The 13,043-nt window shown below is 45.3% G+C and overlaps 1 protein-coding gene across 1 annotated transcript; it reads right to left on the bottom strand.

The window, feature by feature from the left end:
* Positions 1–807: 807 nt before the first annotated feature.
* Positions 808–12,701, bottom strand: triobpb (TRIO and F-actin binding protein b). Its single transcript, XM_036552824.1, has 13 exons — positions 12,287–12,701; positions 10,007–10,063; positions 9,143–9,211; positions 8,764–8,853; positions 8,300–8,409; positions 7,408–7,894; positions 6,683–6,911; positions 6,382–6,493; positions 4,654–4,813; positions 3,878–3,991; positions 2,677–2,763; positions 2,246–2,418; positions 808–1,851 (listed from the first exon to the last, which is right to left on the bottom strand). The coding sequence occupies exons 1-12, from the start codon at positions 12,290–12,292 to the stop codon at positions 2,257–2,259; spliced, it is 1,683 nt and encodes a 560-aa protein (XP_036408717.1). The 5' UTR covers positions 12,293–12,701; the 3' UTR covers positions 808–1,851; positions 2,246–2,256.
* Between the last annotated feature and the right edge of the window lie 342 nt (positions 12,702–13,043).

Here is a 13,043-nt window from a genome sequence, read left to right as displayed (position 1 = left end):
GAAGGACACATCCTTTACCACAGCAATAACAGTGGATTTCTGATCACTCAGATTGTCCCCAAGCCAAGGGTTTGGAAAAATGCCCCACATCATTTTACATGGTGAATTCATAGTCCCTCAAGGTATGTTCCATCTGAGTCTGTGACAGACTGTGTTATCAAAGACAAAATAGTACTGAGTGTAAAGATTTTCATTCACATACTGCCACCGCTCAGCTGTCAGAGCATCTTCACAAACACTTTCACATCGTATGAACAGAACAGACTACCACCCATCCACATCTCATAGACCTCATATCTGTCCAGTCTGGGTGCATCTCCTCACCATGTTGATATGCTTTGGTATCTGGGAGGGTACAGCGTAGCACCATCAAGAGTCTCTGAGAGGTTTAGTAGAACGTAATGTTAAGACAGTAAGTAGGACAGGTATAAATTGGAGACACTGAACAATCTGAGATGTAGCAGGAGAACTTGCTTTTGACAGTGGCAGATATTCCCACTTCCATAAAGGTGGACAGGATCAGCTAGACGTCAGCTGTGTGAAATGCGAGAGATGTGAAAATATCACACTAGAAGGCATCATTTACTGAGGATGGTGCCATCAGGTTAATGTCTGGGAGGCTGTCCTAACTGAGAATCTGTTGCATGTTTGCATTTTCTCAATAACAAAACAATTCAATCAGCATTTATTTTGAAGACATTTTCAAGACATTTTATTGACTGTAAAATGACAATACTTTACATATAGACATCATGTGTACTTTAAATATGGAGGGAAAAAACACATTCTGTCAATCATTAGAAAAGACATATCCAGTTGATTATCTCCTCACAGCTCCTCACAAAATACATAAAAAAAAACATTGGCTCATTTAAGAAACACTAGGTCACTGTGGCACACACATACTCGCGCCTACAACATGTCCAGGTCATCTGATAAACACTTTAAATATTCCTCCTCCATCCCCTTGATTTCACTTTGAAATCAGGGCTCTGCAAGTGAACATGCGATTAATTCAAAAACACAAACTAACCTTAACTGAAAACAGCTAGAAGCTGTGTGGTCCCCCAGGGACAGAGATACAGATGGAGTACAGGCATTTGAGTTGTGTGTTTTCCTGGTTGTTTATGTGTTTATGGGTTCTCTAGATAATCACACTCCCTGGCATCTCCCAAGAGTCTGTATAAATATAACTGTAGAAGATGTCTATCTTGTGTCTGTGCCAAAAAAGTAAACAGTAACGAGACACACTCCCACAGGTTTTATTTCTCTATAGATGTTGTGCATGAAGCTGATAGAGCAACAACGGTTTTCAAAAGTTAAAATAAGAAAATCTAAAAAGTAAAAACTCAAGATCATGTATCTAGGATTGGGTGACAATCTACCAAATATTCCTGCTCATCTCCCAACCAAACTCCTAACATATAACCTAACATGACTCCCAATGAACTGCAGACTTTAAGTCCTTAGTTATGATGGTTTGTTCCAGAAATGGTACACCTTTCAATATGTGTCGGGTATAGGAAAAAGCAAATGGCTTCACCGAGGCAAGCAAAGTAAAAATAACACAATTCAATAGCGCCTTGTCTAGACACATCATCCACGGAAGAGATGATTCTATGAAATATTCCAGTCTGTTGGACACTTACTTTCCCCACACACAATAAAAAACCCAAAGATAAAAAAGTGCAGATTCATATTTGGGTGACCCAGTGTATACAACTGATCAGCTGAAGCCAGTGTTCACTGCTCATTGGCTGATTGATTGAAAGGCGAAGGCACTATCTGCATCTTCCAATGCATGGAGGGCTTCTCTGTTCCTGAAGGCCCATCTCCAGAAAGTCACTAGTACTAAAAAAAAAGAAGAGAAGAAATATCAATATCAATACTACTATTAATTTAGGATTAACAGTACATGTTATAAAAACAACATTAATAAAAATGCAAATATAACTTGAGTGACCAGGAATCTGGGTGTGTATAATGCCCCAAAATTATGTGAGGTTTATAGCTGGAAATAGATTTCATCTGTCCCTCTGTCTCAGTGCTCCACTGTAACTCTTTTCTGCCTTCCTCTCCCTCTGTCTCAGTGCTCCAGTGTAACTCCTTTCTGTATACCTCCCTGTCTCAGTGCTCCAGTGTAACTCCTTTCTGTATACCTCCCTCTGTCTCAGTGCTCCAGTGTAACTCCTTTCTGTATACCTCCCTCTGTCTCAGTGCTCCAGTGTAACTCCTTTCTGTATACCTCTCTCTGTCTCAGTGGTCCAGGCTATTCCCCAGCTGCTGTCCCTCCTGCAGGGCAGCCATGGCCAGTTTCAGGTGCTCCCTCAGGGCCTCGATCTCTTTTTCACTGCGGCTCTTCATCCCGCTCAGCTCTGCGTATACCTCGTTGTAGCGCTCGCAGGCTGCCTGCTTCTCCTGGTCAGTGGGGACAGTGGGGAGAGTGGGGAGAGTGGGGGGGGGGGGGGGGGGGGGGGGTGACAGGGAGGGAGAGCCAGAAACAGGGAGGGGGAGGGAGAGAGAGAGAGAGAGAGAGAGAGAGAGAGAGAGAGAGAGAGTGTATTTGTTAATTAAACACACAGATGGACAGACAAGACTCACTCACTCACACACACACACACACACACACACACACACACACACACACACACACACACACACACAGTGACTTTATACCGTGTTGAGAGAATGCAGCTCATCCCTCAGGCAAGTTATCTCCTTGTGTAGGTACTGCACCTCATTCTCTTTCACTCGCAACAGCACCTGTGACAGAAATTACATACCGAGTCACAAAACAACACTGCACACAAAGCCTTAAACCCAAAGCTGCAATTATGTAAAGAAAGCAATGACAGTACTCATGTGCAGAAAATAAACAAAGCAGCGATGCGTATGAGCCATGAACCCCAAGCTGGACATAGCTATCCCTGTAGCATCAGTGACTCACAGATTTAAACCAAGTATGGCGTTTTTCTAAGGAAAGCAGTCTTGATTGGGTCACTTTTGTGAAAAACCGCCACCCTCTTATAGTTTGACCCACTGAAGGGTTCATGATGTCTCTAGGTTCAAACAAATGAATTAAGACACTGCAGCAACTGTGATCAACCACCAGAGGTCACTTTGCACAATAACGCACTGGCAGACTACTGCTGACCTTTATTTGCTAGCGTTGTCAATTCTTTAGTTCGGTGTCATGTCACATTTACAATGAAGTGTGACATTCATCACCTAGCGTGAATCCAAAGAGTGCAGCACCAAAGAGATTTAAAAAGGAAAAAAAAAAACAAAAGGTTGAATAATCACAATTATTACAAAAAAATAATGCATTAGACAAAAGGATGAATGAATTTCAGTCGCATGGTTTACAATTTAGTGTTGCATTCCATGATAGACTACCTGAAAAGGATCAGTATATGGTTGTGAGTCAGCTAAAAACTGATATTGCGGAGACTATGATGTCATTGTTGACCCAGCGGTCATAATCAGGAAACATCTGATGCTTTGATGCATCAGGCTTTTGCAAAATAAGAGTCTCAGTCTAAGTATTCGAACATGGTTACAGTCAATTGCTCACTTCCTTATATTTCTAATAACTTTTTGAATATTTTTCTTTCTCCCGTTTCTCTGAACTGCTTCTTGTTACCCATGTGGCCTCTTGGCCAGATCATTATAAAAGAGAAGGCATTCCCAACTACATTTAACTGCTTAAATAAGGTTTGAATAAATGAGGCTTAAGTGTACTATGCTTTGATCAGGGCACCAAATTTCTTTTTCAAGGGCACAGTTAACATTTTAAATAAGTCATGTTATCCCCATGGGTCTGTGTGCACGGACTACATTACTGTCTCTTTGTCTCCCCTTCCACCCTCTGACTCACCTCCAGCTCACAGGAGTTTCGCTCACGGTCGTCAAGGGAGACGCCCTCTGACCCTTGACCTGCGATGACATTGCGCATATGGCTGATCTCCTCCATTAGACGGGACTGCAGCTCCTGAGAGAATGACAGGGAGGAGTTACAGAGGCAGCACTGACCAGGTGCTGCAGTCCATTACAGGCCGCTGAGAGACGTTAGAAAAGACTTATGGGCGCGTTCGATTCCCCACTGCTGCTGCTGTACCCGTCGGCAAGATACTTAACCTCAGTAAATACTTAGCCTGCCTGAGTAAATATCCAGTTGTATAAATGGATAACACTGTGTAAAAACTGTAACCGATATAAGTCACTCTAGACAAGAGCATATCACTACAGACAGCAGCAGTGACACAAAGGTAATGAGAGGCAGGACACATGAGGGTAATGAATCAACCTACACCTACACACTGAAACACGAGCAGCATCTGCTCTGCAGACACCCTTCTGAGGGAAGAATTACAGTCCTTGAGCTCTTTCACCTTACATACTTGGTTAATAATTTATGATGCAAGATTTTTTTTTTTTTTTACCGCAGGAAGTGTAATAAAATACCTTGCTGTAAGTGCAACAGCAGTGTACCAGCAGGGGTTCAAACCCACGACCTCTCAGATCTTTAATTCGGCGTCCTGGCCGCTACGTGTTATGTCGCATATGGCTGCAACACAACACGTCACACATGGCCGCTGCGCCACTCGCTACACACGCAACTCATATTCCATTGGCCACTCCCCTGCACCTTACCTGGTTCTCCTTCCTCAGCTGCTCCATCTCCCTCTCCCTGCGGCTGATCTCTCTCTCCCTCTCTCCGCTACTCTGCTCTGCCCTGTTCAGCTCCAGGCACTTTTGGGAGTACCTCTCCGACAGGCTGTCCAGCTCCCGCTGCAGGGCCCGAGTCTCTGACCTGTGGGGAACGGGAGGGCACAGGAGAGTGGGAACCACGCAGCACACACACACACGCGCGTGCGGCATGGACTGGACCTGACAAATGTCTGTGTCTGCGTGCACAGGAGAGGAGGAGAGAGCAAGAGACAGTGAGAAACGGAGTCAGACAGGGAGCAAGAAAATGGCAGTGAAAACAGTGCGCATAACGTACTACTTGATGCCTGCCAGACAGACAAGATTTATGTGAGCCTGCATTGCTGGGTCTCGCGTTCGTTGTTTGAGCTGTCCCCAGACAGGGAGGGAGTGACTATAAATACAAACGCAGTTTTCCGCCAGCAATTGCGTGATTTAATTAAACGGACTAACGTTGCCGACAAATTCAAGGGCAGGAGAGGATGGCTAAAATTAACCCTGAGAGGAAGCAGGGCCAACGCAACATGGAAGAGATGTTTGCGAACCTATTCTTCTGCAAACGATGTGGTGCTGCTTCCTATGGTGAAAACAGAGGCAGCAGACTTTCTGCTTTTGTGATGGTAGAGCCACCACTGACCAGATTTAGCTGGAACGAGCTGTTGATCGCTTTGTTCTGATCTCCATGCGAAACAGGAACAAAGGTACAGGCATCAGGCTTACTTCCTCCATGATAAGACAGAGAGCAAACACACAAACACTGGCAGGGTACTTATTTACAATCACATGAAAGGTGGTTGCACAGGGAGCACCAAAAGCTCAACATTGAATCTGCTCCAGGGTCAGCAGCACTTGCAGGGCATGCGAAACTCCAGACATGCAAGCTGCAACAGTGGATTGCCTTAGAAAGGCAGAAACGGAGATGAGGCGCATAAGTATAAGGCAGGCTTAGGGGGCACGCACGGTGTGATGCAGGAACTACTGGTTAAAGCTCACACAGAATACTGCAGTGCTGTACACGACATTTGCACAGTAGTTTGCATGCAGAGTGCAGTGCAGTCTGTTAAGTATCGCTATGCATGCGGGGGCTCGTTTTTATTTCCCTGGATGAAATATGGCGCAGCACCTTCAGCCAAGCGCACAACACACAAGCCTTACCAAAATGCCGAAAAGGTCCGGGCAATCTGACAAAACCCTGATCCGCAGCTAAATGCGTCTGCATTCCTCGGGTGCCTTACAAGGCGGGCCCGCGGCACCAGCGCGCATTAGGAGAGTGTGTATTTTGGAGAATGTACATGGACTTTGAATAGCACGCTTAATCCTCTTTCTGCACAATTAGGCAAAAGCCTGAACTGTATAGACCACATATGCTACGCCCCTGGTAACCCACTGAAATGTGCATTTCAATGCCTTCTGCAAGAAAGACTGAACCCTGCATGCGTGCAGTGGGTGTCATCTGGCACAGGTGACCCTGTTGCCGTGCCATAATCCTCCGGAGAGAGAAAGAGGCGTAAAGACTTTGCCGTAAAAGATTTGTAATCAGAGTCAATGACGCGTTTCAGCATAACTTTGGAGTGCCGTGTTAGAGGACAGGCAGCAGGGGCCAGAGGAAGGGAGCGAAAGGGAGAGACAGGAGGCTGAATCCCAGAGACCTTTGTGCAAAGTTGGGGGACTCACTGTTGTTGCGTCTGCAGGGCCTGAGGGTCAGCACCTTCTCCATACAGCCTCCTGACTCTCCCCACCTCTCGCTCCAGCTCCTCCCTGTGGGCCTTCTTCAGCACCTCCATCGCTGGGCCGCGGGAGAACAGAAGGAGGCACAAAGAGGAGCAAGGAACATTAACACACCTGAGCGAATGAAGTTTGATCACACTCTCCAACTGAACAAAAAAAAAAAAAAGGAGGGGGGTGATGACGGAGGTGGGCAGCTCAGCTGTGCAGAGGGTCCTGCCTCCTTCTCCCCCTCGTCTCTCTCTCTCACCTTGTGCCGTGGCCCGGGTCTCCTCCTGCAGCAGCCTGTCTCTGTCCCTCTCCAGCTCCCTCATCTCGCGCTCGTGCTGCCTCTGCATCTCCTCCAGGGCCTGCCTGTGGGCCCGCTCCATGGCTGCCAGGCTGCGGCCGCAGGGGGCCTCAGGTCCACAGCCGTCCCCCCCTCCCCTCCCCCCTCCCCCGCTCCTCACCCGCTCCAGCTGCTGCCTCAGAGACGCCACCTGAGCGACAGAGAGACCGAGGGGGGCTAAAGCACACTGAGACGGGGGGGGGGGCATGCCAAAACACCAGCAGCAGGCTGCACAGGGCACACAACACTACAGGCTCGTAAGTTAACACAGCAGGAGAAATCACACTCTTCAACTCTTCCAACGGTGCTTCCTCAATGGCACAGAAACGTTTTAAAAATGATAAAAGTCCTGTGTAAAATTCCTTTAAAATTGAACTAACAAGTGTCTTTTGGATCATGGAAGCCCACAAGTTTACTCTGACACATTTGCTCTGTGCACATGAGCAATGCAAGCAGTTTATAAACCAGGCCTGCCCAATTCCTTAATTGTATGCCAGTGGGAAAGCAATGTTCGGGAGAGTTTGATAAGTACAAGCAAGCAACAGAACTGAACAGTCAAAGAGTTAAAACCAAGGGTTATGCAGCAACAAAATTGGTAAAAATTTTGTTAATTTGCAGTTTGCAAATTGAAAATCAGCTCCACTCACTACCTCCCTCTGCAGCGCCTCATTGGCTTGTTGGGCGGCACGGGAGCCCAACAGGGGCAATGATCTCATCTCCTTCAAGGGCAGCCTCTCGAACTCCTGCCACTTCTTCTCAATCTCCTCCTCGATTTTCAGCCTCTGCTCAGAAGTAGGGCCCGCCTCCTTCCTCGACAGCAAGGCTTCCCATTGGCTGCTGCCCGTTTCCCTGGCAGTGCCTCCGGGCTGCGACCACCTGCCCCTCTCCTCAGGCTGCTGGGCTTGCTCTTTGCCCTGCCACTCCGCTGCCTCTCTCTGATTGGCGGCCGGCGGGTGACCGGGCGTTGGCATGGGAGCCAGTTCTACGTAGTCGAATCGACGTGTGGTGGCGGCGGCAGAGGTCGTGACCTCTGACCTGGGATCGCTGTTGGGTTGCCGGGCCGAGGGGCGACGGGATGGGAGCGGACGGGACAGGGAGTTCGAGTTCTCCTTATCACTGCTGCTGTCTGGCAGTCTTTAACAGAGGGAGAGAGACACACACAGAAGTGAGCATGGGCCCATGGGTGCATAAACTGCTTTACACACTGCTCCTATCAGCACTGACTCATTGTGTAAGCAGCACAGGGCTGCCAGTGTAAATACCATGCAGTGCAACCAATATTTACCATTGTGCGTGTCACCATTGCACTGAGATGGCATGTGCACGTATGACATTGAGAAAGCAGCTCACAGTGCTGTTGGCACATACAGCGGAATCACTGCGTAACATTAGCATGTGTGTGCGTGTACGGTATTGCGAGAACAGCACGCGCTGCCGTTGACATGTGCAGCGGACTCACTACGTGACGCTGGCATGTACGGGCGTGTGTGGTATTGCAACAACAGCAAAGAGTGCTTCTCCTGTGTTCAGCAGACTCACTGCGTGATGTCGGGGGAGCTGCTAGGCTGAACGCTCTTCCTCAGAACCTCGATCCAGTTGCGCCTGATGCCGGCGGTCATGGCGGAGAGCGTGAACACCGCCTCCCGAGTCTAAAGGGGAGGGAGAGAGTGAGGGAGGCTGTAGCAGACGCACGGTCGCCGTACTGGACGCTGCAGCGCTGCGTATCACCACTGTGCCAAACGCAGAGACCGCAGCTGATCCACACCCACACACATTCTTTCATCCATGTGAAGATGTGCCACCAGCCTTTTGTTTCCTCCATCAAACAAACCCTTTGCCACGGCAATAAGCTGCATAACAGATTCTAAAGGAGGAATTTTAGACGCCCTCCCAACCCCGCCAGCTCAAGAGCTTCAGGCCCTAATAAAAAAAAAAAGAAAAAAACTCCTGAAATGCATGCAACCTCCACACACACACAAACACTGAGAGGCAGTAAAAGACACCTGTATCTGGAAGCCGTAGTTCTTCTCCACATCGAACTCAAACACTTTAACACAGGACTTGAGGTCGATTTCCCCATCCAAGTCATCTTTCTGTTGAAGGGAAAGGGAGGCGGTTAAAGCGGGACACAGGCTGTTGGTCCCTTTCCCTGCAAGGCACACTGGAGAACACAGTAAAAGAAATCTCGATGCCAGCAACGTAAAAATATTACAGCAACAGTCCATTTACTGTGACCGGTACTACAAACTAGGCTTTCATCAACAACAAACCCCTGCTGACACTGGTATAGGAATGATTATCATAAAATGATTGACCAGTTGATGCGGCAAACATTCTGTTAATCAAATATTAATAACAGGCCTGTGGAAGAGATTAGCTCACCTCCTCTGCCCCTGAGTCTCTGTAGTACCTCAGACCAGCATCTGTCAGCACAAACCAATGCTTCTTCCACTGTGGACACACACAGGACACCAGTAATTGCAGCTGGTTCAGTGCTTTAACACTGGTACATGACCTGCCCACAGTTATGACAAGCCATTTACACAAAATACACCCAATACATTTATAGTACTGAGAGCCAAGGTACAGAGCAGGATAACTTTCAAATGACATTGTCCTTAAGGCAATGCTTTCAGACGGGTATAGTGTGTTGCCTGGATATAAACATAGATAAACCCACCACATCCTTCACATCCAAGATAAAAAACAGCCACACTGTCACATTTTTTAACAGACCCAGTGCTGACATGTTATGCCTGTACACATCATGTTGCTGGTACCATGACAAAAGGCACAGAGCCACCACTTCACAAAATGGCTATTCACTCACTTCTCATCCCACTTCTTTACTTTGTTTAACTATGCTAAATTACATGTATATGTGTGTGAGCTCACATGCAAAACAATCACGGGTATATTTTGGGAGACAGGATGGTTACATTTTTCTTTTCTTAAGATACGCTTTTCATTTTATATTTCCTTCTTGTACATTTTTATTACTGCTTATTATATACTTTGGTTCTTGGTTTTGATTCATTTTATTTACGCTACTCCTGTTTTGTTCTGTGAAAGGGAGGGGATGAAGGGTTGTTTTCATGCAATCAAATGTTACAGTACTGGATAACTCCTGTCTTGCCATCAAAAATTGCAACATTTGATAACTCCTGTCTTGCCCGTTTGAATTCTTGAAAGGGGAGCAAGAGAACACCGTTAAAAGAAAACCAGAAATCATTTTTGTTGTTGTACCTCTCCTCTCTCATCCAGTTTTGACATCCACCCCTTCTTGAAGTTAAGGAGGTCAGGCTGTCAAGGGAAGCAGACAGGTTATGATGAATGGCTCAGTATTCAGCGACAGAACAGGCGTCAAATAAGAGCAAAGCAAAAATAGAACTAGCTGCAACGTTCAGGACAAGTCAGTTAACATTTTGCAGCCAAGCTGCTCTCAGTCTTTTTTTTTTTTTTTACCCAAACGCTATTCTTGTTTATCATGTTTTCTCATTTATATGCCATTTTCTCAGTTTAACTCTACTGAACACAAACAGCTGCTACATACTGGCTTTTCAACAGTATTTAAGGAAGTATTTCGCCAAACAAATTTGGCATTCGTTGGGCACAACAGCAATCTTAACACATTTGTAAAATTAATCTACTAGTCACACCACTAACGTCCCTAGGGCCTTGATCACTTAACTGTCTATCTGTATGTGTGTATGTATGTGTGAGCATGTGCATGCTGTTGCAATGACACTTGGGGAGGGAGATAATCTGATGTGTGAAAAGCAACAGGAAACAACTAAACCTTCTCAGAAACCAGAGAGAGAGAGAGAGAGAGAGAGAGAGAGAAGGCGGAAGAAAACCAAGAAAGATGGATGACAAATGAAAACATGAGAAATAGGGTGTCATGGGGACACAGAGCAGATCACATACTGACAACCACCGGCAAGGCCAGGAGGTCTGCAGAGTTTACACTCTAACTGAGGAGACAGGACAATCCCCGTTTGACAAGACAGGCCGATTCCGACACACAGCGCTACTGAGAGAGAAACAAAGATGAGGAATATCCATGATAAATGGAATCTTCCTCAGAACTGACTGTGGTATTAGATTAGGTAACCTTTTTATTTACATTCCTTGGCATGTCTTTATCTCCCTCTCTCCCATCACCCCTCCCTCTATCTGCCAGTTCTCTGCTTGCTGATGTTGAGAGGTAATATCAGGTCAACCTGAACTGTATCACACATCGCTGTGTTGCATTAATTTTTTTTTGGATATTTTGAAATGTGCAACTTCATCATTGAGAGGTGAGGACTGTACAAAGAGATGCAGGCTTGGAAAAAAAAACACAGATCTCATCATTGTGAATTTTATTTTCGACCATGTTACATTTTATCATTACATGTTATCATATACTTCGTTCTGGAAAATGGAGAACAGATTGTGCTCCAGTTCGCCTGCAGGATTAAAAGTGTCCTGATCTAACAATACTGATAATGTAAAATATGGTATGCCAGCAGACATGAAGTGGAGCAAGTGAGGATAGAAGTGTGTGTAAAGGGGAAATAGAGGTGAGGTGCGGAAACTGATTTAGGTTTCCATGTGACAAGCTCAAATAACACACACGTACATAACACACATATATACATTTTACATGTCAAGGCATCTGAACACACATAAATAGTACAATCGCGTCCCATCTTATCTCCACACTATACCGGCCAGATGTAGCTAGTTGTTTGTTTTATTTCAAGGACGTGAGCTGGTCGTCTCACAGTTAATTTACAACACACGTCATATTTCTTAACGAACTAAGAAATAACCGTTGCAAATTATCAATATGACAACCAGATTAGGACGCGGCATGTTGCAAAATGACTGCTAGCCTGTGAACAAGGCCGAATGTAGCGCGTAAGCAGTCTTAGAATAGCCCATATGGAAAGTTATACTGTCATATAGACTACCTTACTAGCTACAGTTACAACTGCAAAACATCTTGTAAATAGCTACACGCTAATCCGATTTTCCTCGACGCACTTGAAACATGCATACCTTCAACGAATTGCTTAGCTAGCATCATATATGCGGAATACACGCATAAAAAATAAAACCACCGAATATAGTTAGCTAAAGACCACATAGATAAACTCCTAGCCTATCTGCTGGCTATCTGCTACCTGCAAAACACGAAACCAACACACGATTCCTCCAGCGCGAAGACACCTAACCGTGTGAAACCTGGCACACCCACCCACAAAACACTGTGGTTAGCTGGCTAGCAAGACATCTATTTAAAAGCGAAAATGTAACCTTAACGAACGTTGCTAGCTAATAACTTAATTAGGAAGCAAACGGTAATCGAGACACAAAAACATCTGAATAGCTAGCTGGCCTTCTGACTACAACGTTTATCGGCTACGTTGGCACTGCCGTCACTTTTCAGATGTTATTCCCAATATCATAGCTAACTAGCTACATTAATTTAGGATAACTTGCTAGCTCGTCAACAAAAACTAGTGCAAACAAACTTACCGTCATGTTTATTAGATCCAAGAGGCAGATTGTAAAAGGGAAATAAAAATATATTAGGTAAAACTTTGTTTTAAAAAAGGCTGATTACACTGACAACACAGTAGATTCACCTTGGTAAATAGCTAGCAACAAAGTTTGTTAGCTCCTAATCCCTATCCTGCTAAGTGATATGTATTCTATGGATACATTTCTGTCCCCGCCAGCTAGATAACTAACAGCTAACTAGCTAGCTAGTCGAAATTAAATCAAATTCCACATGTTTCCGGTTAATTTGCTATTCAACGATACATCTCTGTGTTGTTTACGTTTAAGATTACGTTAAGCATATAAACATTTGCTTTTAGAACAAGATCGTTTAAGTTTTAGACTACTTTCTTGACTCCTGCAACTTTCAGAAAAGTTAGCTATAGTTCCACCCTCGCACAACTTGCTACTTCCTGGGCGGATCCGCGAACAATCATTATTTATGCAAACAATCACAACTAACCAATCAGATTACACACACAGTAACGCAGATAAAATCAGTTTGAACCAATCAAAGGATCCGTATTCGACTACTGCTGCTAAATCCATTCAGGATATATACAATCTAACCCCCTTGCGCTGCAACCCCAATGAACCACAAGTATCACACATTCATATGCGATTACCTGTATTACAATGAACTTTCCGAACACTCTTTCGTTTATTTTGACGATGTGCAAAATCCCAAACCTGCTTGTATTTGTGTTTTGAAAGAATTTGGAATACAAGGTCC

This window comes from Megalops cyprinoides, chromosome 19, assembly GCF_013368585.1.
Source record: "Megalops cyprinoides isolate fMegCyp1 chromosome 19, fMegCyp1.pri, whole genome shotgun sequence".
Taxonomy (NCBI): domain Eukaryota; kingdom Metazoa; phylum Chordata; class Actinopteri; order Elopiformes; family Megalopidae; genus Megalops; species Megalops cyprinoides.
The sequence above is the reverse complement of the archived record's forward strand: the minus strand, read 5'-3'. Positions and strand labels throughout refer to the sequence as shown.

What these genes read in the sequence shown, in the direction of transcription:
- triobpb (XM_036552824.1), bottom strand. An exon ending in AGGCGCTGCAGAGGGAGGTA is followed by an intron (nt 6,912 to 7,407) that starts GTGAGTGGAGCT and finishes TCTGTCGCTCAG; the next exon opens with GTGGCGTCTCTGAGGCAGCA. An exon ending in GAAACTCCTGTGAGCTGGAG is followed by an intron (nt 2,764 to 3,877) that starts GTGAGTCAGAGG and finishes TTTCTGTCACAG; the next exon opens with GTGCTGTTGCGAGTGAAAGA.